We start from the raw sequence: 25,177 nt of genomic DNA, 5'->3' as shown, positions 1-25,177 counted from the left end.
TTAGCATTTGTTTTTTTAAATATACATAAATTAAATAAATGAATTATTATGATGAAAATTTTAAAAACTTAACTTCAAAACATATAAACAAACAATGCAAAACAAAATAAAAACAGTTGAAAATTATATAATGAAATAATAAATTAAACTTAAATTACTTATCAATAATATAAAAATTTCAAATTGATTAAAAGACTAGTTATGACAGGGATATTTTTATAAACCATTGTAATACATTCAGTGGCTTTATCTTGAATTTGCAATAAATACTATTAAAATATTCACAGAATATTTTGAAAGCAACAATTATGCATAAAAATTGCATAATAAAAACAGTTTGCACATTTAACAAAAATATTTACAATCAATTAAAAACAATTTCTAAAATGTACAATATTTTCTAAAAATTTTACTTTGGTTTTTTACATAATTATCATAGAATAAATAATTTAATGTATTAAATTTGACTTCAATTTATGGTCATTTCAAAAATTAGAAAAATTTAAATTTTATACTTTTTAATTACTTGTCATATTTTTTTTTATCCTTCAGATGAAGAAAACTTATGTTTGTCATAACTTGTGACTACTTCATAATATATTTTGGTAACAAGATCGTAAAAATTGTATATATGCATATATAACACACTTTTAATAATTTCAATTAACAATTATTAAGTCTTGGTTTTTTCTCGGTCAAAAAGGAGAAATTCGGTAAGTTTTTATGCCAAAATAGCCCAACAATAAATATTCAATATATATTACAATTTCATAAATTAAAATATATCAAATTTTTGTTACCAATTTAAACATATAACATTTTGAAAAAATTACTATGATTTATAAATACAAGAAAATCAAATCAGCTTGCACTAGTCTTTGAGTTAACGGTAATATTTTTATCAATGCCATAGTTTAATTCCAATCTTTTTTCTGATTCTCTAGAAAAAGAAAATAATATTTAAGTATAACAATTATTAAAAATTTTTTTAAATTATTTTGTATCTATCAATTAATATCTTTAAATTCTAAAATAAAAAAAAAATAAAGATGTTAATCTTCAATTAAAACAATAACATCATTCATTTAGATTAAGTTACAATTCTGTTTTTCTTATAACTTATTACAGTAATTCAAATGTTCTAGTAAATAATATATATATATATCATCATCATTATACAAAAAATAAATAATATATAAAAATTACAAGCATTACATTATAGAAATGTCTTACAGAATAACATTAGTTAAAAAAAATATTACGACTCTCTTAATAAAATAAGTTTTGTATAAAAATATTCAGTTCAAGCAGAAAATAATAAATTAACTAACTTTTTATAACTTATTTTTTCTCAATAATGTAAAGTTTTTTTTATTTGGGATATAAAAGCACTCTCTCTTGTTTTCAAAGAGCATCAAGAACTAAGAGAAAGAAAAATTATAGACTTAAGCTCATAACTGTTGTCTTTTCTAAAATTAGAGATATTCACAATGAAAAGCTTTTCTCATTTTTAGAGGAATGCAGTTATACAAAAACTGAGAACCATGAACACTTACAATGATTTCAAGTAAGAAAGTACCAATACCTATGACAAAAATGAAAATGTTAATAACTAAATGATTACATAAACATATTGCAAAAGTAAAAGAAAATTTATCTTATCTTTACTAGAATTAAATATAGCACTAAAGTTGATGAACAATTGATGTTTATATAGTCATTTGCAAATTAATAATGAAAATTTAATCTTAAATGATGATGTAAAATATATTAGATATTTAGATTAAAAAAATACATGTATGTATATCCAACATTTGTATTTAGAAATATGTGAAAACAAGTCTTAAACTTTTCAAGACTGTCAACAAAAAACATTGCAATTCCCACCCATCTCATCTTTATTGGATCATTTTATTAGTTGAAATTTTTCTTTTTGGAAAATTTCTTTGCACTATTTCTTTAAATTACAAATATGATACAAGTTGCTTTGTTGATTTTGACAATTGGAAAGTATTCAATGACTTAATGGAAAAGCTTTTCACCCTTGTCACAGAACCTACACTAACAAAAAACACCATCAAGAAAAGCATCATCTTTTACAAATTCTAAGCAGTAAAAGCCAATACAATAAGAATAGTTGCTCATCTTGATATACTTATTATTAATTGGAAAATATGAGAGAAAAAAGTTAATTTCCTTTTTTAAATATAAAAGACAGTAAGCAAAAACCACATAGTAATTCATAACATAAAATAGTAGTTGAAGACAAGTGTATATATATAATTATAGTATGTGCTATATGCATTGTATGACCTGACCTATAAAAATGTTTTTTTATACTTTGTTCAATGAAAAATATGCCTCTTTATATGCTGTATCTTATAGATTATCCTAATCTATAACATCAAACATTCTAGTCCAACTATTCAAATAGAATGGCAAGATTCTGTTTTTTTTTTCCAGCCAATTACTATTCAGAAAATACTATGCAAAAATTTTACTATTGTCTTCTAACTTGAAAATTATTTTCAATATTTTAAATTGTATATGAATGTTACTTTAATTAATAAAGAATTGATTTTTACACTAGAGAGTTTAAAAATTAAAGCTAATAAATGAAAATATTAAGAATTATAGTAACAGTAGTCATACTTTGTTCCTATTTGGAAGAAAAATGTGAAAAATAATGATGCTGTGTGTTAAATCATAGCATAAATATTAATCAATCAATCAGCAAAACTATTTTATCATTTGTTATTAAAAATGTAAAAAAAAATCAATGCATTTATAACCTTTTAGCATGACATGTTTTTTAGATTACATGTCTTAATTGTCAACTAGACTGAGTAACCATTCATCAAATCCATTAAAAGCTCATTTCTTGTTAAACAAGATAAAAGTTGTTTTATTTTGGAAGAAGTTATGAAAACCCAATGAAGAAAGTATCTTAATTTGCTACTAAACCACAATAAAAATGAACAATTTCCTATACTACACTTCAGTCTTCCTTATTCAACTAACACTTAAGATATGAATCATCCAGCAAAGAAATGAATCATCTCATCTATCTTTTTATTTCTCATCTATTATCTCTCTATTTTATTTGTGTCTTTAATCAAAGTTGAAATTTTTACAATAATAAACTTTAATTCTGTAAACATTAAAATAATACAACACTTGATTTTGATAATCAACTTATTTTATTATTGTTTTAAATAGTTTATAATTATTATTATATCACATTAGTTTTTTGAGAAAGTACACATGAAATTATAAATATTTATACTAATAATTTCATGAATACTTTAACAATGTAATAATTCATTTTAAAAAATTACTTACTTTGCTGATACAGAACAAAGTATTATATCTTGATGTGAAACTTGCATGTGACGAATAAGAGTTGCTTCTTTAGCAAATTTCTTTTGGCAGTGACCACAGGTAAGTGGTTTAATTAAAAAGTGGATTGATCTAAGATGACGATTAAGATCACCTAACAAAAGTAAAAATATTAACTTGTAAACTTAGTATGTACAGTACATGTAAACTTGTATATACTACTACTATAATTCTGTAAACTTTATTTTGAACTAAATCTTGCTTAGTTCTAATGTTTTCTTGAGCATGCCAGATTAGCTAGATTTATAAAAATTTGAATAAAAACACACTGATTGCATTAACAGTTTTTTTATTTTTGCTAGTGCTTTCAACAAACTTATGTTCATTATCTTCAGGTGAATGAAATTTTAAATAGAACTTGTTCTATTTTAAATTCATCTTTGTTTTATCAATGTGGAATTAAAGAGACTTGCTATTTTGTCCAAAAAAACAAAAATGCCTAAGGGAAAGCTAAGTGTCAAATTGGTCAGGTAAATTCTAGATCTAAAAGAATAACAAAAATCGAGATCTCTGAAAGCCATAAAGTCCAATTTGAGCATTGAGTAAGAATGGCTTTGTCAAGGGCTGCAGAGATAGCACCACAACACCAATCATCAAAACAATATTAAGGTATCTATTACTAAAGGAAAACAACAAGGACATGTTTTAAAAGACAATAATATGTTTATTCAGAATATAGTGTATAAAGAAATTTTATAAAGAAAGATTTTATTACTATTTTAATACAAAGGCCTAAATCTGTTTGTGTATGTGTGTGAATTCTCTATAACTCCTATTTTTGTCCAACCCAGGTGAAATTTTGTTTTGTTGCTCTTTGTTACAAAATATAGTATAAACTACATAATTTGTACAAATATTAGCAACTACAGTAGAGCATCGATTATCCGACTTAATTGGAGACTGAGGTTGGTCAGATAACTGAAAAGTTGGATAACCGAAAAGTATGGAAAAATACATTATTAGTATAGTATATTAGGCCTGGTTTAAATACTAGCCTCCCTTTCATGGTCGAGCCAGTGCTGCCAGCTAAAACATGCAAAAATTTAACAAAAATAATATTAAAGTAACCAAGACATAACCAAATATTGTAGCGCCACATCACTAGCGGACATTTGAATTTGCCGACTAGAACGTGGTCGGTTAATTGGGGGTCGGATAATCAATGCTCTACTGTATTCTTGAATTTCTTGAAATCTCTATCTTCTCAATTCTTCAATCTCTACTTTCTCATAAAAAATATTCTGTCATGCTTGACAGGAAAATTTCTAGTAATGGCTATAATAATTAAATTTTAACTTCAAAACCTTTGGGAACAACATGTATCCCATATTTGTATCAAACCTTACTACAAGCTAAGTTGATCCAAATAAAGATCCAAAAACTGAAGCATACTGGAACAGTTCTATATGCTGCCTCTCTAAACAACAAAATGTGATCAACACACAATGTGAAATATCTATTGTATGTGTAAATATGGTTGATCAAGTCTATAGACTTTTCTTGCTGTAGCAAAATACTTGGATGCTTCCCCATACCTTAAATGTAACTTATATTTTTCTATGCCGAGCTGTCAATGGCTGCTAGCTTGATTATATTTTATTATTTTCAAATTTTACTAATTTTTACATATATTATTATGCTTAAATTTTATTTTAATTTATTTATTTGTTTTATTAATTACATCTATCATAATTTATTTATCATATGTAAATATACACAAATTTTAAATGTTCAAAATCTTCAGGAACACCATGTGTATCCTGCATTTGTTTCAAACATTACTACTAGCTAAATTTGATCCAAAAACATTTCTCTGTTAATTATTGTTTGGCTTATTTAAATAGCTATTTTTATTCTCTTAACTATCAAAACAGTACCAAGCCTTACAGGAATTTGAATTATAAAGAAACATATTTTCAAATATTAAAATTTCAGGAAAGAACATTAATAAAAAAACACATATCCTAATTATTATTTATTTTTAATTATTGATATGTTTTAACAATTATAAAACCCAAAGTTTAACTAAATGAAAAAAATTTTGCAGAAAGTTATCAGTTAAATATTTAATCTAAATTTACCTTTTTGACAAAATCCCTTTGTACAATAAGGACAAGAAAATGGCTTTTCTTTATTATGAAAACGCTGATGAGTAATTAAATCACTATGACGTAAATAGCCTTTTCCACACAATGAGCAACGATGAGGTTCTGTTCCACTATGAATATGCATATGTCTTGTTAAATCACATCGCTGAATAAAATTCTTACCGCAAACTTCACAGTTAAACCTTTGGTCATCCTAAATTATTTCAAATATAAATCATAAAAGTTATTTTTTATGTAAACAAAATACTAATGTTGTAATAATTATTTTGTTGGTTTACATAACAATTATATTCATAATATTATAAAGCACTCAGCAAATCATTATAGATATACGTACTTAACACCTTACTCTTGCCGAGAAAAAATATATTTATTTGCAACAAACAAACAAACGTTTTCAGCCTGCTTCACAGGCCATCTTCAGGCTTGGAATACATTTGAAATTAAAATTCCATCCATGGAATACAAAAATTCAAATTCAAAATTAAATAAGGTACAATCAAAATAAAATATTGAATAACTAACATAAAGCAAAAAATAACAAAAAATATATAAAAATGTAACAAATGAATACGTAAGCATTAATAAATGCAAATTTCTAAGACATACAATAAAACCATTATATTGATTGGTTAGAGCCCTTATTAAACTTCTTAACCATAAACTTCCATGCAGAGGGAAGACTTTCTGCATCCCTCGCATTAAGACAGCCTTCTTGTAATCTACTTCTAAAAATCTGCAACTTTTCCGCTGTCAAGGAAAAGTTGCAGATTTTTAGAAGTAGATTACAAGAAGGCTGTCTTAATGCGAGGGACGCAGAAAGTCTTCCCTCTGCATGGAAGTTTATGGTTAAGAAGTTTAATAAGGGCTCTAACCAATCAATATAATGGTTTTATTGTATGTCTTAGAAATTTGCATTTATTAATGCTTACGTATTCATTTGTTACATTTTTATATATTTTTTGTTATTTTTTGCTTTATGTTAGTTATTCAATATTTTATTTTGATTGTACCTTATTTAATTTTGAATTTGAATTTTTGTATTCCATGGATGGAATTTTAATTTCAAATGTATTCCAAGCCTGAAGATGGCCTGTGAAGCAGGCTGAAAACGTTTGTTTGTTTGTTGCAAATAAATATATTTTTTCTCGGCAAGAGTAAGGTGTTAAGTACGTATATCAACAATTATATTCAATGGAATTTCTTAGTTTAAGCTGCGCGATAACGTAAAAATTTATGATGAAGAATAAAGATCAAATATGTTCCAGATTCTCATTATTTAATATAGATAATTCACATATGCAAAAATCAATCATTTTTTTACCAGTATATTAGTAAAAAATACATTAAAACAGTGAAAGTAGTTTAAATTTCAATGTTCTTGATCTCTTTAATAGCTCATTTTTAGGAAAACAAAAAGAATAATATTAAATAAATGTTGAAATCATTAATCATAAATGGAACAAGAAAAATAAAAATGTAAACACAAATATGATAATTATACTAATAAAATGCAAAATAAAATATATAAATTAAAAATTAAATATAAATAAATAAAATGTAACCCCACAATATACCAGCTGTTAAGGGAGAATAAAAATAAGATTGCACAAATAAAGAACAGCAGTCTATTTAGTACCCACTAAGAATAATTTTACAAAAGTGAATACCACTTCTGTAAAACTTGTTCCTTTCCAGCAGTGGCAAATATGTGTACTCATAATTCCTTAAATTACAGACATGAGTGTATTTTCTATAAAGAATCAACAATTAAAATCAAGAATTGTTTAACTTAATTACATTACATTGCTTTGTTTTTAATGATTTTATTGATAAAACCAGTAAAAATAGCTAATATCTAAATTGTATCAATAAAACAATTTAAAAAGCTATCAAATTTTCACAATAACTATAGAATCAATTTTAATTGAAAGTTCCATTTTTGTGTAAAAATTTTTATCATATTTTAAGATTAAATTTTTTAACCATAATACTAGTGATCTAAAAACAAAACCTAAAATTATAAGACTTTCAATATTTGTGCAACCACATGACATATCTTTTGTATCTTATACTTTTTTGGTTTTTTTATCACATTAAAATGCATCATCTGATATATCATAATTGATAATTTTTTAAAAAAATAACCCAACATATCATCTATGCCACACTTGCTACATCCATTAAATGTGAATAATTTATGGAAATAAATTGTTTTATTAGAGTAAATAAAAATAAAGCAGAACTTTTTATCCAATTTGTTAAGATGTTTGAGCGTTTTTTCTTTTCTTAGGGAATTTTCTGTTTTGTCTGAAAAATCCAGAAATGTCTTAAAATCACTCATTTCTATTTTATTACAGAAAACATTACAAGGCTTAAAAATTACAAAAAAATTAAATTGTGCCATAAAAATAGCATTTTATAGAATCAAAAAAACATTTATTTAATTAAAATATTTTTGTCTTTTCATTCTCAATTAACAAACATATAGTCAATTAATCCTAAAAATCATCTTATAAAAACAAAATTAAATCTTCAGAATCAAGTTAAGAGATTTAAGAAACACATATTGTACATCTAATTTATAAGAACAGCTTCATAATTATATTTCTAATGATTGAGTTTTCATAACAGCATACACTGAATCATTTCATCTATATATACAGTGGAAACTAGATTACCTGAACTTGATGGAATCAGGAGTCATTTGGATAAATCAAATTTCAGATAATCTAGAATATGATACCCTGGGATGCTACAGTTTGTTTTTTAGGTACTTTTTTTGTTTTTTGGGTACATCATGAACTGTGCATTCAAAGTTTCGTGAACTGCAAATAATGTAATGCATTTACTGTATTTAAAAGTAAATTAATTTACTCAAAATTAATAAATCAAAATCAGGGGATGCTACAGTTCAATTCAAAAACGTGATGGAAAACGTTAGAAAATAATAAATTTGGCTGCTCATTTACAAGGTGTTTGTTTTACAGTTCAATTCAACTTCCATTTCATCCTAATTTTATTTAAGAAGTTTCTTTCAACAAAATTTGTTTAGAATAGAAATTTCTACTATTGCTTTGAATGTACCTCCTACTTCTAGAAGCTTACAAAAGAAACGAAAAGCCTACAGAGAAAACAACAGGTAAAAAATAAAAAAATTATTTTTTTTGAATAAGAATTCCTCCTTTGCAAAAATTAGCACATCAGTATAATAGTCCTATTAATATGATAAGTCCTTAGTTGACAATAATATAATAAATAGTATAAGGACATAAAGGCAATTGAATTAATAGCCTATAAAAGAAAGTTTGGAAGTACAGTAGCTGAGTGAGTGAGTGAGTGAGTGTATGAAATGGTCTGTTTATTATGTAATGTAACTGTTTATTCAGACAGCTGCTTTTTATGGTATTTATTTTTTAAACATTTAATCAGTAACTTTACAAAAATATATAACTATTTAAGCAATTCTTATGTGTTGATATTAACTGATAGGAAACCATATTAAAAGATTACTTGATTTCTAAACCAGGAAATGCATTGTCCGTCTGAAGTGAATCTATAAATTTAATAAATATTCTGTATCTTACTTCTTTTACTTTCTAGATCTTTGCTTAATGCATTTCATTTATGATAAAATTAATTAAGTTATATAAAACTGACTTAATAAAATTAGTACAAATATATAATTAATCGTAAGATTAAAGATGATGATAATACATCAGAATTGCTCAAATAAGAAAGCATGATACCTTTGTAGGAACTGTATGGATTTTCTTATGACGTGTATAATTGCCAAGACGATTAAATGTAGCACTGCAAAGTTCACATTTAAATGGTCGAACATTTTCAATATTTGGTGAAACAACTTCTGCAAGCAAAGTTGTATTCTCAGAAGTACCAGATTCATCTGTATTACCTATACCAAATTTAGAATATGATTTCAAAATAATGAAAAATTTAATTTTATATAAAATTATTTCAAAATAATTTATTAAATTAAAGCATTCTTATTCCTTTTCAAATAAAAAATAACATTTACATAACAATAAAAAATAAAAATTGAGTTTTAGTTTCTACAATTACACAATTTTTATATAAAGAAATATGATGAATGCCAAGTTAATGTTTTCAATTGTTTATTATTATGTAAATATGATCATGATTATGTGATGGCAGTTCCAACATTAATCTTACAAGAAAAGCCTGTTAGAATTAAGGCTACTTCATCATTTTAGAAATTTTATTTGTCAATTTTTAGTTTAAAATTTACATAATTTTTATATAAAAAAATTATTAAACTATATTACAAATCAAATCAAACATTATAATTCTCTAAGAACCCTATTATTTGTGCACTCAAAGCTTCTTTTCCTAACAATTTTGTATTTCTTAAATCACACAATTTGATAAATTTAGGACTTATACAAGAATGTATCTAAAAGAGTACAGAAAAATTAGTCACATAGAATTGTCATTGCAGAATGCATTTTGGGTCAAGACCCCGCTTCAGCTGCTGACAATATTTTAAAAACACTGGTCATGAGTAAATTCACAAAGAAAATTATTAATTTTCCTTCTGACTTTCTCTTTTAGATACATTCCTGTATAATAAGTCTCAAATTTATAAAATTCTGTGATTTAAGAAGTACCTATTACTTATTATTATTATATAATTAAACTTTCTGCACTTTTTAAATTAAAATTTAAATATGTAATAATGAGAAAATGCCATAAAAATACATATTGTCAAGAATTTAAATTTCAAATACTTTTTCATAGCATCAAGAAAATATTAAATGTACTTTTGTACAGGCAGTCCCCAACTTTTGTATGTGATGTTTTCTTAAATATGTGTGCAAAAGTAGAATGTATGAAAGTCAAACAATAGAATGACATATTATAATGGCAATTCTGTTCCTAGAGAGCTCAAAATAAAAACTATAAAATCTCATATTAAAATAGAAAAGTTCACTTTTTTTATAGTAAATACATCACAATGAAGAAGATATTACTTAAAACATTAAAACTATAGTTTAAACAGAAATCAGACAAAAATTAATTTCTATAAATAATTTTGCTGTTACTGAAACTAAGCACCACCAAATGATAATACAAAATATTTGTTTGTCAGCTAAAAATATATAGAAGTCAGAACTTAACATAAAAAAGTGATTTCAAGATATGAAAGTATTATGTGCAAGTGTGAGTTGTCCAAAACTCAAACATCCAGAAGTCAAAGACTATTTATATCATGTAAATGTCAGAAAACATTTGTGATATAATGGCATTTAATAATCAAAACCTATTTATTATTTTCATTTTTATATTCAATGTATGTATATTAATTTTGTTACTCTTAATTACTTATTGTACTGTATTATTTTACGTTATTAACAAAAAAAAAAATACTATAATAATAATCTAATTTCAATAACAAATTAATCAATTATTATTATATTTTCTATTAGATTATACCAAGTTCTTAAAATTATTAATTTCTATTAAATCTAAAATTGAGTTTTGAAGAAAATCCAACAGTTACATTACACAGAAGAAGAATATAGAATTATACTTCCATTGCAAAAATATTTTTTGGAAAAAAACACACTTAAAGATATATTGTCTTCTGGTATTTGAATATAATAATTACTTATAATTTTATATATGTTTCGAATTTGTAATGTAATTGAACATGGTATCATATGTTAATTTCAAAATCATTCTGTAAAAATTGACTAGGTATTCTTAATATGAATATAGCCCAAAAAATAAACATTTGTCATCAAAACTAAAGAAATAAAAAGATTTTATTTTCTATATAATTATAACAACTACAGTAAAGAGTCGTAAATCGGCACCCTGGTAATCGGAATGGCCGGTAATCGGTACGATTTTCAGTCGGACTGTGTCGTGCTGAATCGAACGTTTTTGATACTAAATTTACTTCTAAAGTATAATTTTCATGTTTTTATATTCTTCAATATATTTATTTTGTTTGTACAAAATAAAGAAATAATTTTTAACGATACGATAGCCTCGATTATTATTATAAAAATTTTTGTTAGGCTTAAATTCGACGAAAATTCAACACGAAGCAACATGCAACGGAGAAAAATTCAACACAAAGCGACACGCAACGGAGAAAAGTTTGAACATCGGACAGGTTAATATATTTTTTCGTACATAGACTGTAATCAGAACAAATCCCTAATCTGAACAACCCCAGTCCCCAATTGATTCCGATTTTCGGTTCTCTACTGTAATATATTTAAATCATTTAAAACACAATAATTCACCATTTAATGTAACTCCTGCTTGAGATTCTTCTTGAAACACAGGATCAACACTAACACATTTCATACTTCCATCTTCTTGCAAAACCTAAATAAGAAAATTGACAAATATATATATATATATATATGTATATGTATATGTACATATTAAATTATTCAAATAAGATCTTTAAAAATTTATATTTTGAGATAATACAATTTTTCTTTCAAATTAAGAAGCTCATTTTCTGGATATAAACAATAGACTGACCAGTAATAAAGTGGAAATGGCAAATAAATGTACTGCCAACTCTATTCCAGTGGCATCCAATAATCTGTCTCCTTACAAATTGGCAGCATTTAGATCATTCATGCATTGCTCAAATATTATCAATACTAATAAAGAATTAGAATACATTAGAGATGTAGCCTGAATGCATGGATTTAGCAAAAAAACTTGTTCTGATTCTAATAAATAATGTCCAGATTATTATTCATATATAAATATCTAGCAGAGAAAAAAAGCTTATAGACAAACACATGAAAAAAAAAGTAAGTCAAAGTAGATTTTCTTCTGCTCTATTGTCTACATATAAACAGATAACAGGATACACTAAAACTAGATTAATATTTAGATGCAACCTACCATCTTTAGATTGCTATCAAACTTTAGTATTAGATAAATAAAGATCAATCTAATACCTGTCTTATAGGGGCACCAAGGATATATCCTTGGTGTCCCTATAAGACAGCAGATTTAATAGAAATCTCACATAGCTGGGTCTACCAATAGAGCTCAGTTGTGTAGGATCACTGAGCACAAGTATGACTTTTCTAACTACAAACTATCAACAGCACTAGCCCAATATGCAATGAGCCCAGGGTATCAGTAAACTGGGAGGAAGCAAAATTAATTAAATCAAGTTTTAACATGCAAAATCTCACAAAACTAGAAGCTTGGGAATCTTTAAGACCACAATCAAGGGAAATTATACAAACAGCAAGGATGCCAAAGCTATATCAACAGTTTGAAAATTGCTTGTGGATAACCCATTAAGCAACATTACATAAATGGAAAAAAATATATAAAAATGGCACATTTTACATTTAGCTATGCTGACTATTAGAACTATTTTAAAAATTTTTATAAATATTATTATAAAATTTTTTACCGTATTTATTTCATATGAATTTAATATATAAATTTTTGAGGAATTGATAACAAGAATCTTTGTAACCAATATTTTAATTTCAAAATATGAAGTAAGTTATAGTAATGATGTAAAAGAATATATTTAAAACATTCTGGAACATAAAATTTTCAGCTTGCTCTTTATTTTCTTTGATGTAAGCCTGAAGTGGGTCCTAAATGGAGCCAAAAACATTTGCTTAGGGTATAATTTGGTATACAAGAATAACTTTAACCGCACAACACCAGAATGGAAATAAAACTTACGACTCACGAACCAATTACCCAGTGTGAATAACAATTTAAGTGACAAACGTTTTTGTCACCCCTTCTGGGCACTCCTTCAGGTCAATTCTTATTTCAACTAAGCTGGCTGTTGATATTTGAAAATAAATCAAATGATACGGATTTCGAATATGGTATGTGCATGCATTCTCCATATTCGAAATCCATATCACTCGATTTATTTTTGAATATCAACAGCCAGCCTAGTTGAAATAAGAATTGACCTGAAGAAGTGCCCAGAAGGGGTAATGAAAACGTTCGTCACTTAAATTGTTATTCACACTGGGTAATTGGTTCGTGAGTCGTAAGTTTTATACAAGAATAACTGTCATACAGCTGGAAAAGTAAGGTTGTCTGTAAGTCATCTTGTTAATAATTCCAGCTTCAGTAGAACTTAGTGATACATAATAAAGTCCAAAACTTTTCAGCCTGACTTGTTTTGTGCATGCACAGAAAAACATGAATGGTGGTGATGCAAGTTTAATATTTGCATTTTTATATTCTTGTTTCCAAGTGTCAGATAAAGTGGCTAAACATTACCTGTATGCAGTATGTCAAGTTTTGAATATCATGCAGTGATAAAGTTCTTGACAAAAGATCAGATGCCATAAGAAATTCACAAATTGCTTCATAATATATACAGAGATGCCTTTCATCATATTTGATGGTAAAACAATGACCAAAACTTTTTAACTTGGAAGAGAATCTCTCAATGATGACCCATGCAGCGGATGCCTGGCCACAGAGATCACTGAAAAAAGCATCACACTTGTCAAGGATGAAGTGCTTTCCAATCAATGATTGAAGACAAAAAAATTTTTTGCAAGATTAAACTTGTTGAAAACAACAGTTCTTCCAATTTTTTATGAACATTTGTTAATGAATAAAATTGGTGTACATTGAGTGACAAAAATTCTTTCCACAATTCAGAAATAAAAGCAGATCAACTGTGCTCAACAGTTTTTGGAGCTCTGCAAAGAGAGCAATGAAGTTCCGCAGTCCATCATCACCAGGGATGAGACTGCAGTTCTATACTATGAACCTCCTCCAAAAGAGAATCGATAGAATGGTACCATGCATGGGAATCTCCTTCAAAGAAGCCAAAAGTGTTGCAGTCAACAAAGAAGGTTATGGAAACAATTTTCTGGGATCACAACAGCATTTTGTTGATCAAGTTTAAGGAGAGAAATTAAACAGTGAATGCTAAATATTATGCCAACCTGATGGTAAAACTCTGGGATGTCATAAAAGAGAAAAAGAGAGGTAAACTTTCAAAAGGTGTGCAGCTTCTGTATGACAATTTACCCATTCACACTGCATTTTGGATGAAAGCTGCCGTTAATGAATACAGCTTCATCAAACATTCTCATCCACCGTACAGTTCTAACCTGGCTCTGAGTGACTACTAATTGTTCTCAAAATTGAAAACTAATCATGGATGAAAATTTAACAGCCAATGAAGAGGTCAAAGCAGCCATTATGAACATTTTAAGGGCAAACACAAAATTACTTTTCTAATGGTATAAATTTGAAATTTATACAATTATGAAAAATGTATTGCAATAAAAGGAAGCTATATTGAAAAATAATATACATCGCTTATTTATTTGACATTTCTTTTTTACTCAGGCTGAGAACTTTTGGATCTTACAATGTATGTACATCTAATGCCATTTGTTCTGTCAAACCTACTGGTAATCTGTTGACCTCATTTTTCGTTTCTTAAAAATTTTTGCTTTCTTACTTCTTTTAGTTAATTAGTTAAGCTGTTAATCTAAGGATTAACAGCTTAACTACTAATTAACGTAAAGAAGTTAAGCATTGTGTTAAAAGTTATTTTTTGCTTTTTTTGTTGTTTAATGCCATATTAAATATTAAGAATTTTATATTTTAATTATCTTTACTGTGAAATATGTTTAACTTATTTTGTTGTTCTATATCAAAAATGTTGATTCTTAGGTTTTGAATAATCTTGTAATTAGAATGTTTAGAAATCATTTTTATTCAAACAGCAGCTGTTTTATGTTTTTTATGTTAGATTCTCAATGTTAGGATTTGTCAATGAAATATAACAGTCTCAAAAAAATTTTATCATGCAATCAAAAAATAAACAGACTCCACAAAAATGATCAATATTGTATCTTATTGATGACATAAAACGCAGTCACCTATTAATTTGATAATTCAACTTTAATGTTTTTGTTATTAACATTGTTTAAATATAAATTAAATAAAATTTACATAAAAGCATTGTTAATAACAAAAGCAGTAAAGTCGAATTATGAAATATGAAGTTAAATTTTTTTTGTTGAGTATTTGATAATGGAAGAATGTAACTATTTATAACTACCTGTTTATATTTTATTACTAGTGTGAGGACCGAATTAAGCCAGTCCGATTTTAAAATTTCATTGTTTCAAATCCCCTCGGGAGATAGCGATCAAGATTCAAAGGATGTGCAGTCTTCCGCCGGCAAACTCACTTCCCTCCTCCCCGGATCTAACCTCTGAGTCAAGGAACTCGACTCATCCCCTCCGTCGCGATTGGTGATCGCAGCGGATGAGACCGGGAGTATAAAAAAGGGGGAGAATGCCGAGAACGGGGTCGCTGAAGGTCCGCACAAGACACCCGACCCGTAGGATCCGTCCCGAGAAGCGAGGGCCGAGACACGAAGTCACCGAAGCCCGCTGCCGACGAGCCGCCGATCGATCCTCCTGCTTACCTCCACGACCGGAGAACTGAGAAGATTAATCCTACGATTACAGCTAATCCTACAACTAATCTTAGGACGAGGTATGATTAGGACGAGGTATCCCCCCTAAATTTGTAAACTCTCTCCCTCGCGGTTAGGAACGGAACGCGTTAGAGCTTTTGTATCTGTTTACCGTCTAAATAAATCGCTATTTGTTTTCCTCATGGTTCCGTTACTTCGAATATTGCCGTTTTCCTATCGACGACCCCACACACTTCCTCCACTCGACCTGACAATCAATTATCCGATCCCGACAAATCGGGATATCATACAAATTTAGCCATCCTTGACAGTGGGGTGGGTCTTACCGACCTGAACGCCGACAAGAAGGAGGTACGACACCGTCCTACCACCTGGCGTTCCCACACTAATGTTATTTTAGAATAGATCATTTTACTGGAAATTAAAGGTTTAGCAGTGATATTTACATGTACAAGTAATTAGTCTAGAAGTTTGTTTTGAATAGATAATTGTTTTATTCTAAACTCACATTTATGGAAGAAGATTAAATTAGAAATCTTTTTTCTTCCAATAAGAGACATAAGTTTTGTAGCAGACAATGCTACAAAACTTACACCTTTAAGAAACTGAATAATTTAACACACATTAAAACAAGCTTATATCTGAAAATATGATTAAAGCTAAAATGATTATTCTGAAAAAAATTTAATTTGTTAATATATGTGAATATATTAATAATTTTGATATATTATTCTATTATAAAGTTAAAACATATTTCTTTACCTGGAATTTTATGGATGGTGATGCTTGTGGTAAAAGGGTAATATTTCCTAAAACAACTGATTCTACTGGCATAATAGATATAACACCAACGTCAACAGCTGTCAATGGAATATTTGTTACATTTGAATCTTCTAAATTTGCTTTTGATTCATTCTTCTCTAAGTCTGCGGGTTTCTCTATCTCCGTAGCATAACTTGATGAAACAATAGGAATTGATGATATTGATGAATTAGAAATAGCATTAATAGCAGACTTTGTCACACTCTCTTCAGATGTAGAAGTGCATTCTGTTTTTCTTTCAATATTCATAAAATCATCAGTTGTACAACAATTTTTATTATTTTCATCATCACAATGTATATTATTATTTTCCAATACCACTTCACAGTTCTTTAATAATTTTACTGTTTTACCAGAATTTGGTTCTTGAAGCAAATTGTTACTTTTCCTGTGTGTATCTGAACATGTACTATTCTCTTCATTTTGGTTTTTTAAAGATGTTACAAATATGTCATCTACTATTTCTGAAGTTTCAGAGAATATTGAAACTTTAGGAACAATAACATCTAACAATATTCTATCTTGTAAATGACTTTCATTATCCAAACTGATTTCTTTTGCGTTATCAGATAATAATGGTGAATTACAAAATCCATCTAAATCAATATCAACATTATTTTTTTCTAAATTTAATTGTGAAAAGTTTATTTCTTTTTGAGACGACGAAATTTCATTTGTATTATAATCAGTAATATTCAGGAATTCAGTTGGACTGATATTTTTCAATATATGAGATGCAGATAACAACTGATCATTTTGTGATGGCATTTCTTCACTATCTAACACTGTCATCTGATCCACAATTAACGATTTTTGATTAATATAATTATCATTTGTTTCATTTTCACATTCAACTGGAGTTGTGGTTTTATCATTTATTTTAGCAGCGCTTTTATCATTTACTTTGTCTGTATTTTCAGAATTAATAGATTCATTACCATCATTAGATTGTGATGATACAATATACTGAATTCCATTCCTCAACTGAGGTAAAAATTCACTATGTAAATTATGAACAACAATAATGGGATGAAATGACAAGTTATTTGCTGAAACACAGATGTTTTTATTATCTGATTGGGTTGGCAATATAGGAGTTTGTGCTTCAATCATTAGCGTACAATCATTTTCTACATTTTTTTCGTACATATCCATTATTCTTTTTCGTTTATTTATTTACCTATTTAATAACAGCATACAAGCCATCGTCTTCCTCAAACTTACATTATTGGCATTGTATATAAATCTGAAAATAAAAATAATATCCTGAAAAAAAATCATAAAATTTTATTATATAACTATAATAGATTATAATAGTTCTATAAAATTTTCTGAATTAAATTATTAGATCAACAAGAATGAAATAAACTAAATGATAAAACAATTATAGAACTACAGATATATTTTAAGAATATATATAAATTTTTATTTTCAAAAATAATGCTACTCTTGATACATTAAGGAACTTTTGGCACATCTTAAAAATATAAGACTTCTTAAGGTTGATGTACAAAAGTGGCAAAATTAAGATGACAATCAGTATCTACAATCAGTATCAACAACCAATTCTACCAATTGTCTCTTTTGATCTTGACAATAAACAGAGCTGATTGTGTAAGCCTGTTCTTAACATTCATTATCATCTTAATTTTTCACCCATGTGTATCAGCCTTTAACATTATTATATAAATTAACCTAAGCAACCTAATGAAGCAAATTTCAAAATCTTTAAAACAGATAATTCTCTTATGTTTATAAATTGAAAATTATAAAATACCATAAAATGAAACAAATATTTTCTATTTTTTTTCTGACAATTAATTAAATTCTTATAAAGGCAACAGCTATAACAGTATCATTTTATGGTAAAACAGCATTTTATAATACAGTTTTATTACTTTGATATAATTTTTTATTTTGAAAGTTTCAGAATAATTGTTATCAATTATAAGAATTAGTAAATAATATGTCATTTACAAAACTTCATAAATATTTTTTATGTTTTTAATTGCTATTTTAGTAATTTATTATACTAATATACTAATATTTATCATAAATATTTTTTTTTTAAATGGTAAATCAAGTGAAAAATGAAGGGGTGATTCTGGTGGAATTTCTTGAACCTGGACAAACCATTAATGCTGCTAGATATGTCATGATACTTCATAAATTCTGTTGTGTATTGCTTCATGATAAATGCTAATAAATGCTGATAAATGTCCTGAGATTATCCTCCTGCAGCACAACAATGCTAAGGCCCCACACTGCTCATTACATCCTAGAGGAAATTCAGAAAATATGGAAGTTCTTCCACATCCTGCCTTACAGCCCTGATTTGGCACCCTACGATTATAATCTTTTTGGTACTGTGAAGGAGAACATACAAGCAAAACACTACAAAATGGTAGAGGACATAAAAAAAAGCAGTGTATCAGTTTTTTGCAGTGCTGGAACAGATCTCTATCATAAGGGAATTTTCAAGCTCTTACAACAGTTGGAAAAAATGTATCCAAAAAAAAAAATGGAGACTGTGGAAAAATAAAGAAAAGTCTGAAAAATAATGTGATGTATTTGTTTTTCCAAAAATAAATAAATCCAGTTTATAAAAAATTATTATTTATGACTTTCAGTATGACCCTCATATATAAAATACACAACTGTTTGCATTCAAAATCATATTTCAATTTGTTTTTAAAAAACACTAAAAACATTAATTAAAACTTTCAGTTTGAATCTTCTTCACGCATTAAATCAAACACAGACCTATGAAAAGGGTCAAAAACATTAAATAAATTATAGTGTTGATGAAAAAGTATTTAAGGTATTGTTCAAGCTTAATTAGTTTCAGCTTATATAGAAGTGTTTTTTTACATTCTACTTGTATTCATAAACCTGATGTTTAAATAAAATTAAAGTCTTTTTTAAGACATAATAATCATTATGTTATAAACAAATATCTAAAAATAAAAGATAACAGTTGCTTAAAAATATATTTTCATGTATTTCACAAATGCATTTTACACAAGGATCAAAATGACCCTTTGTGGTCATTCTAGATAAGTAATTTCCTTGAAACTTACTAATATAAAATAAAAATTTCAAAATACTTACTGAACAATAGATCATAAATAATTACATAGTGTACACATAAATTTAAAATAATTTGATTTATTTTTCTATTTAATATATGAACATAAAAATAAATAATAATTAATCAATATAATTTTATATAAGATTTTTCATTTAAATACATATTAATCATACTTTCTATAATATAATGCTTTACTTATAAATAAAGTATGTCCATAAAAAAGCTGATTGAATAATAATTATTATTATATATTAAAATGTCTGAGAAAGTAAGTAAAAACATAGAAAGCGAATCATAGAGTTAATTGATATAAATTGTAACTTAGAAATAATACAAAATTGTACAGCCATATTTATTATTGTTCCGCTTTTCTATGATTTCCCCCCTTGTAACGGGAATTTCCCATAATACGCTAATAAAGATTAATAATAATAATAATAATAATAATAATTAATATTCACAATATAAAATGACAGATTAATAATAAAAAGCATTTAAAATATCCAGATATAAATATTACTAAATATTTCTTTATTTTTTAATATAGCAATTCATTTTCATACACACACATTTTAATGTATCACAAATGCTTTTTTCTTTTTGCTCCGTAGACAATAATAGGTCTTTTTCCCATATCCCTTTCGTGGATTCATATAGACTCACAATGTGGTGGCCAAATACTGAGGGAGAAATCTGACGATCACTAATATTTACAGGTGCATTGATTACTTGTGGTAAGTTTGAAGACATGTTAACATTTCCAACTCAGTTAACAATGCCAATTTCAGGTCTGGGCAGATATGAAAGGAATGTTCCTCTATTCATGACTGCTCATGCCTAAAGATTGTCAGTCAACCAGGTTAAAAAAATTAGCTTTTCTCCCATCTTATCCACTGTTAAAGGTTTATTGTCACTTCATTAAGTAAGGAAATGAATATGGCTTGGCAGCACAACTTCCTAAATCAATTTATTAACATCAAATAAAATATTTTTCTTAATTACAAAATTTTCATTTTAATAATTTAAAAACTTTTTAATTTTATATGGATAGAAAAAAATTAAACATTTTGAATTTTAAACTATTAAGACTGGTATATTAGAATGCTCATAAATGTTTTAAAATGTAATTAATAAATTATAGTTTAAAACCTGAACTAACATTCTTGTAAACATAAATTATTTTAAAAATCATTTATAGTAAATATTTTGATTTTATAATTATTTTATGTAATCAAGATAAATCATTCTATATTTTATATACACAGTATAATAATAATCTTAAGACAAAATATTTTATGTGATAGCTATTAGAAATAAAGAATCAATAATGTTGAAAATGAAACCTTCTTAGGTTTTCATTTATATCAAATTTATGACATTTTTTGGTATTGTTTAAATGTTCTAACAATTTGCAATATAATTATATTTTTTCAATTCTAAAAATATTATAAAGCAATATTTTTAAAATATCGACATTAACTAGAATAAATAAAAATCAGAATAAGCAAACTTGTTTATGAAATATTTGCTGTAGATCTACGGCATAGAAATTAAAGAAAGGGAAGTGAACAATTCAAACATTTGAAATGAAACACTAAGTAAAATAATGTCTTTAAATATTAACTGAATATTTATTATAAAAATATATAATTTATATAAATATTTTCAGCAGTCAACAATTGCATTCATTGCAATTAATACCTGACTAAATATTTACATTGAAAAATAAATAAATAAAAGCAAAATACGAAAGTAATTCCAAAAGTAAGATCTCCTAATTTTTTAAATACAAAGAAATGTTTATACAAAAATGAAGTTCATATCATTTTAAAGCTTAAATGTTTAAATGTTTTAAAGCTAAACTTTAAAACATTTATCTATTTTTCTACATAATCACCATTTTGGTCAATGCATTTTTGTATGCGCTGCAGCAATTTTTGTATGCCCATGTCATACCAGCTCACCGCCATGTTGTGTTAAACCGATTGAAATTCATTGCCAATTGACGGAAGTGTGTGGCGAGTCGTGCATAGATGTCAAAAACATCTTCAAGTGGTATAGGGAGTTTGCAGCTGATCGTATTCATGACGAAGAAAGAAGTGGGAGACAGTCTATTTCTGATGAGACAGCTGCAAAGTTCAGCAAACCATGCGTGAAGATCAGCAAATCACTCTTGATAATCTCTGCATTTTGGTTATTGGGCTTTCCCCAAGCACAATTCATAGGATTTTAATGGAAAAGTTGCAATATTGGAAGGTGTGCGCAAGATGGGATTTGCAACGTGGTGGTGAGCAGGTATGACACGGGCATACAAAACCTGCTACAGCACCTACAAAAATGCATTGATCGAAATGGCGATTATGTAGAGAGATAGTTAAATGTTCAAGCTTTAAAATGATATGAACTTTATTTTTATATAAACATTTCTTTGTATTTAAAAAAAAATAGACCTTACTTTTGGGATTACCCTCGTATTTCAAAAATATTTTTATCTTTTTACTCTCACTCAAGATATTTTTCAAATCACTTCTGTTTATAACATTATGAAAAAAAATTATTTCTTTCATTTTATAACAGATTACCAAATTTAATTTTGTCTATGCAAATAATATTGTCAAGTGTTATATAATTATCAATAATCATCATCTTTCCACCAGAAAATTATTGTTCAAATTATTCCCTATTAAAAATGAAAGTACATTTATAAAAATACTACTACTAAAGTAGAATTAGGAAAAATTTTGAATATTCTATTTTATTCAAACAAAATATAAAACAAAATTACAAACATACAGTTTGAAATTAATCATTTTTAAATATATATTAAAAATTTTTACAAAAATTAACTTTTAAATTGTGTAATAAAATTTTAGGCACAAAAATAATTAAGATTATAAAACAGGTGATAACATGTTATATAATTTTAATGAGCAAATATGTTTATTCTAAAGCAGGGGTCCTCAAAGTGGTTGATATGGCTTTTTCTGGAGTCAAAAATCAGTAGGGGGTTAATGAAAATGATTCATTAAAAATTATCAGTTCAATGGATTGTATATATAACAGTGGCATGCCGTAACATTTAATGATAGGAAAGCTCTGTTTCCATAAAAAATTTTAAACAAATACTGGAAATGACAAAAATAAACAGTTTATTTTAATTCTAAAAAAATAATTGACATGAAACAAAGATTTAAGAACTTGTTTTTATTATTTTTTATAAACTAACTCTATTCAGTAATTGTTTCTGCAAAGTTGTTAATTCATAAAAATTGCTCATCATTGATTCCATCAGAGAATTTAAAAGCTCTTTTTTTTATTGAAAGCAATGCTAGTGATGACAATCTTTCCTCTGATTGAGTGTTCCTTGTAAATGTATGAATTTGCTTCATGGTTGAAAAACTGCACTCAACAGACGCACCGATAGATGGTACCATAAAAAGTAATGATATTAAATCATATAATTCTTTTAGTACATCTTTGTTCAGATCGTCATTAATTATAATATTTTTTATGTCTAAGAGTGACTTGACAATATAGTCTGGACAAGAATATAAATATTGCGATTCACTACATAATTTTGATAAATCAAAAAATTCTCCATAAAATTTGTCTAATTTAAAGAATTAAAACTTGCTTTGGAAAATTGTTTATCATAACATTTAAAATTATTAACATCTGAGTGATAAAAATTCTAAAGATTTTATCTGAAAATCTGTCAATATAATTAAAAGAAAATTGTAATTATAGCTTTGTAAAGAAATGTACATAAAAATAACATAGAACATTGAATATTCTTTACTTTTTTAAATCTTAAAACAATGCACTTAGTCAAATAGCTCTCTACAAGTGACTAATGGATAGAATCATTGTAAACATTATACAATATTTTGGTATGTAGCATCCACCAGCTAAACCACCAGAGTTTAGTGCTCTGTAAAGTGCATGCACAAATGCATGTAATCTGATGCTTTACACAATTCAGATATTTTTGCCGTGGAAACTGTCTGATATTTGACAATACAGTGCTTTCATTGGAAATATGCATGTACATATTTGTATTCAAATATACAATAGCAAGGTTTCACTGTAAAGAAATTTGTAATAAGATACATAATGCAATTATGATAAAATATTAATTTTAATTAATTCAAAGTACGTTAAAATACGAAAATAATCGTACAATACGTATTTATATTTTTGAAAAAAAAATGGAAGGCGGCACTTCCACAGCTTTCACGGATGGCACACAGATACATGTAACAGTTCAGAATGGCGTAAATTTGCCCACTAAGTATATACAGTATTTACTATGAAGACAGATTAATAAATCTGGTGAGATTTATTTATTATTATTAACTATATTAGCAAAAGAAGAGGGAAGTGGAAAAAAGTCAAGGAATCTTCAAAGGGGCCAAAAGTCAAAGAAGTTTGGAGACTCCTGTTCTAAACTTTATACTACATTCAACATTTCACAGTTCACTCTAGAAATTTTTTAAAGTTCCAACCACAACAAATGGTTCCAATTAAACCGAAAATCTTATCAACTCCTCTCAATTTAAAAATTTAATGACCCATCCAAAATTAATTTTTGCAAATTTCTAATATACAAAACTAACAAATTTATATTAAATTAAGCCAAATACAACTTTTTAAATGAAATCTTAAAGATGGAAACAATCAATCATAATATAATCGTTTAAAATAAATAAATAATCCTGTAAATCTAGAAGTTATTGGAAAAAAATATCATATTCAATATTAAGTCATTTCAAATATTTATATTATACAATATATATATTAACAGAAATAACATATATTTTCATTTTAAATCATTATTTCCAGCCATTCGGCTGTATATACAGATCGATTTCAGAGAATGTCTTAGCATATACATTATTTAACTTCTTTCAAAAACAGAAATCTAAAAATTTATTTTAAATTCAACAGAAGAGAAAATATTTAAAATATTTGACGAAAAAAACATTATTTCTATCCGCAAAACTGCAGCTTACATCTTTTATAAAAATTTTCCTACATCTTTAGCCATTATCTAATCGGTTTCTAACAAACCGACGATGAAACTGGTTTTAGGATAGCGAAATATTGTTTGATAAAATATATTCGCTTCCTTGGAAATGACCGTATTTACTCTTTCGTAATGAATACCGGATTAGGAGTGATAAAACCTTTTCAAACGAACCGGTATTACCTGCGAAGACCTTACTTCCTCCGCGGATTTACAGGAAGATCATTGAGCACCTACAAACACTACGCTGC

The 25,177-nt window shown here is 26.8% G+C and overlaps 1 protein-coding gene across 2 annotated transcripts; it reads right to left on the bottom strand.

Annotated features, from left to right (window-relative positions):
* Window positions 1-231: 231 nt before the first annotated feature.
* Window positions 232-25,177, bottom strand: LOC136979864 (uncharacterized). 2 transcript variants are annotated; one of them, XM_067275885.1, is made up of 7 exons: window positions 25,110-25,177; window positions 16,750-18,055; window positions 11,804-11,888; window positions 9,257-9,423; window positions 5,481-5,700; window positions 3,343-3,493; window positions 232-940 (listed from the first exon to the last, which is right to left on the bottom strand). In XM_067275885.1, the coding sequence occupies exons 2-7, from the start codon at window positions 17,962-17,964 to the stop codon at window positions 862-864; spliced, it is 1,917 nt and encodes a 638-aa protein (XP_067131986.1). In that variant the 5' UTR covers window positions 17,965-18,055; window positions 25,110-25,177; the 3' UTR covers window positions 232-861. The 2 variants fall into 2 exon arrangements, with proteins under 2 accessions (XP_067131986.1, XP_067131985.1); XM_067275884.1 differs by having other exon boundaries at window positions 24,913-25,148.

This window comes from Centruroides vittatus, unplaced genomic scaffold, assembly GCF_030686945.1.
Source record: "Centruroides vittatus isolate TY-2023 unplaced genomic scaffold, ASM3068694v2 contig_651, whole genome shotgun sequence".
Lineage (NCBI taxonomy): Eukaryota > Metazoa > Arthropoda > Arachnida > Scorpiones > Buthidae > Centruroides > Centruroides vittatus.
This window is presented reverse-complemented; position numbering and strand designations above follow the sequence as displayed.

Excerpts from the sequence above, each read along its gene's own strand:
- LOC136979864 (XM_067275885.1), bottom strand. The coding sequence starts at position 17,964 with ATGGATATGTACGAAAAAAATGTAGAAAATGATTGTACGCTAATGATT. Across the intron at positions 5,701-9,256 it reads TCCATACAGTTCCTACAAAG|GATGACCAAAGGTTTAACTG; the intron begins GTATCATGCTTT and ends GAAATAATTTAG. Across the intron at positions 941-3,342 it reads CTTTGTTCTGTATCAGCAAA|AGAATCAGAAAAAAGATTGG; the intron begins GTAAGTAATTTT and ends TTCTTTTTCTAG.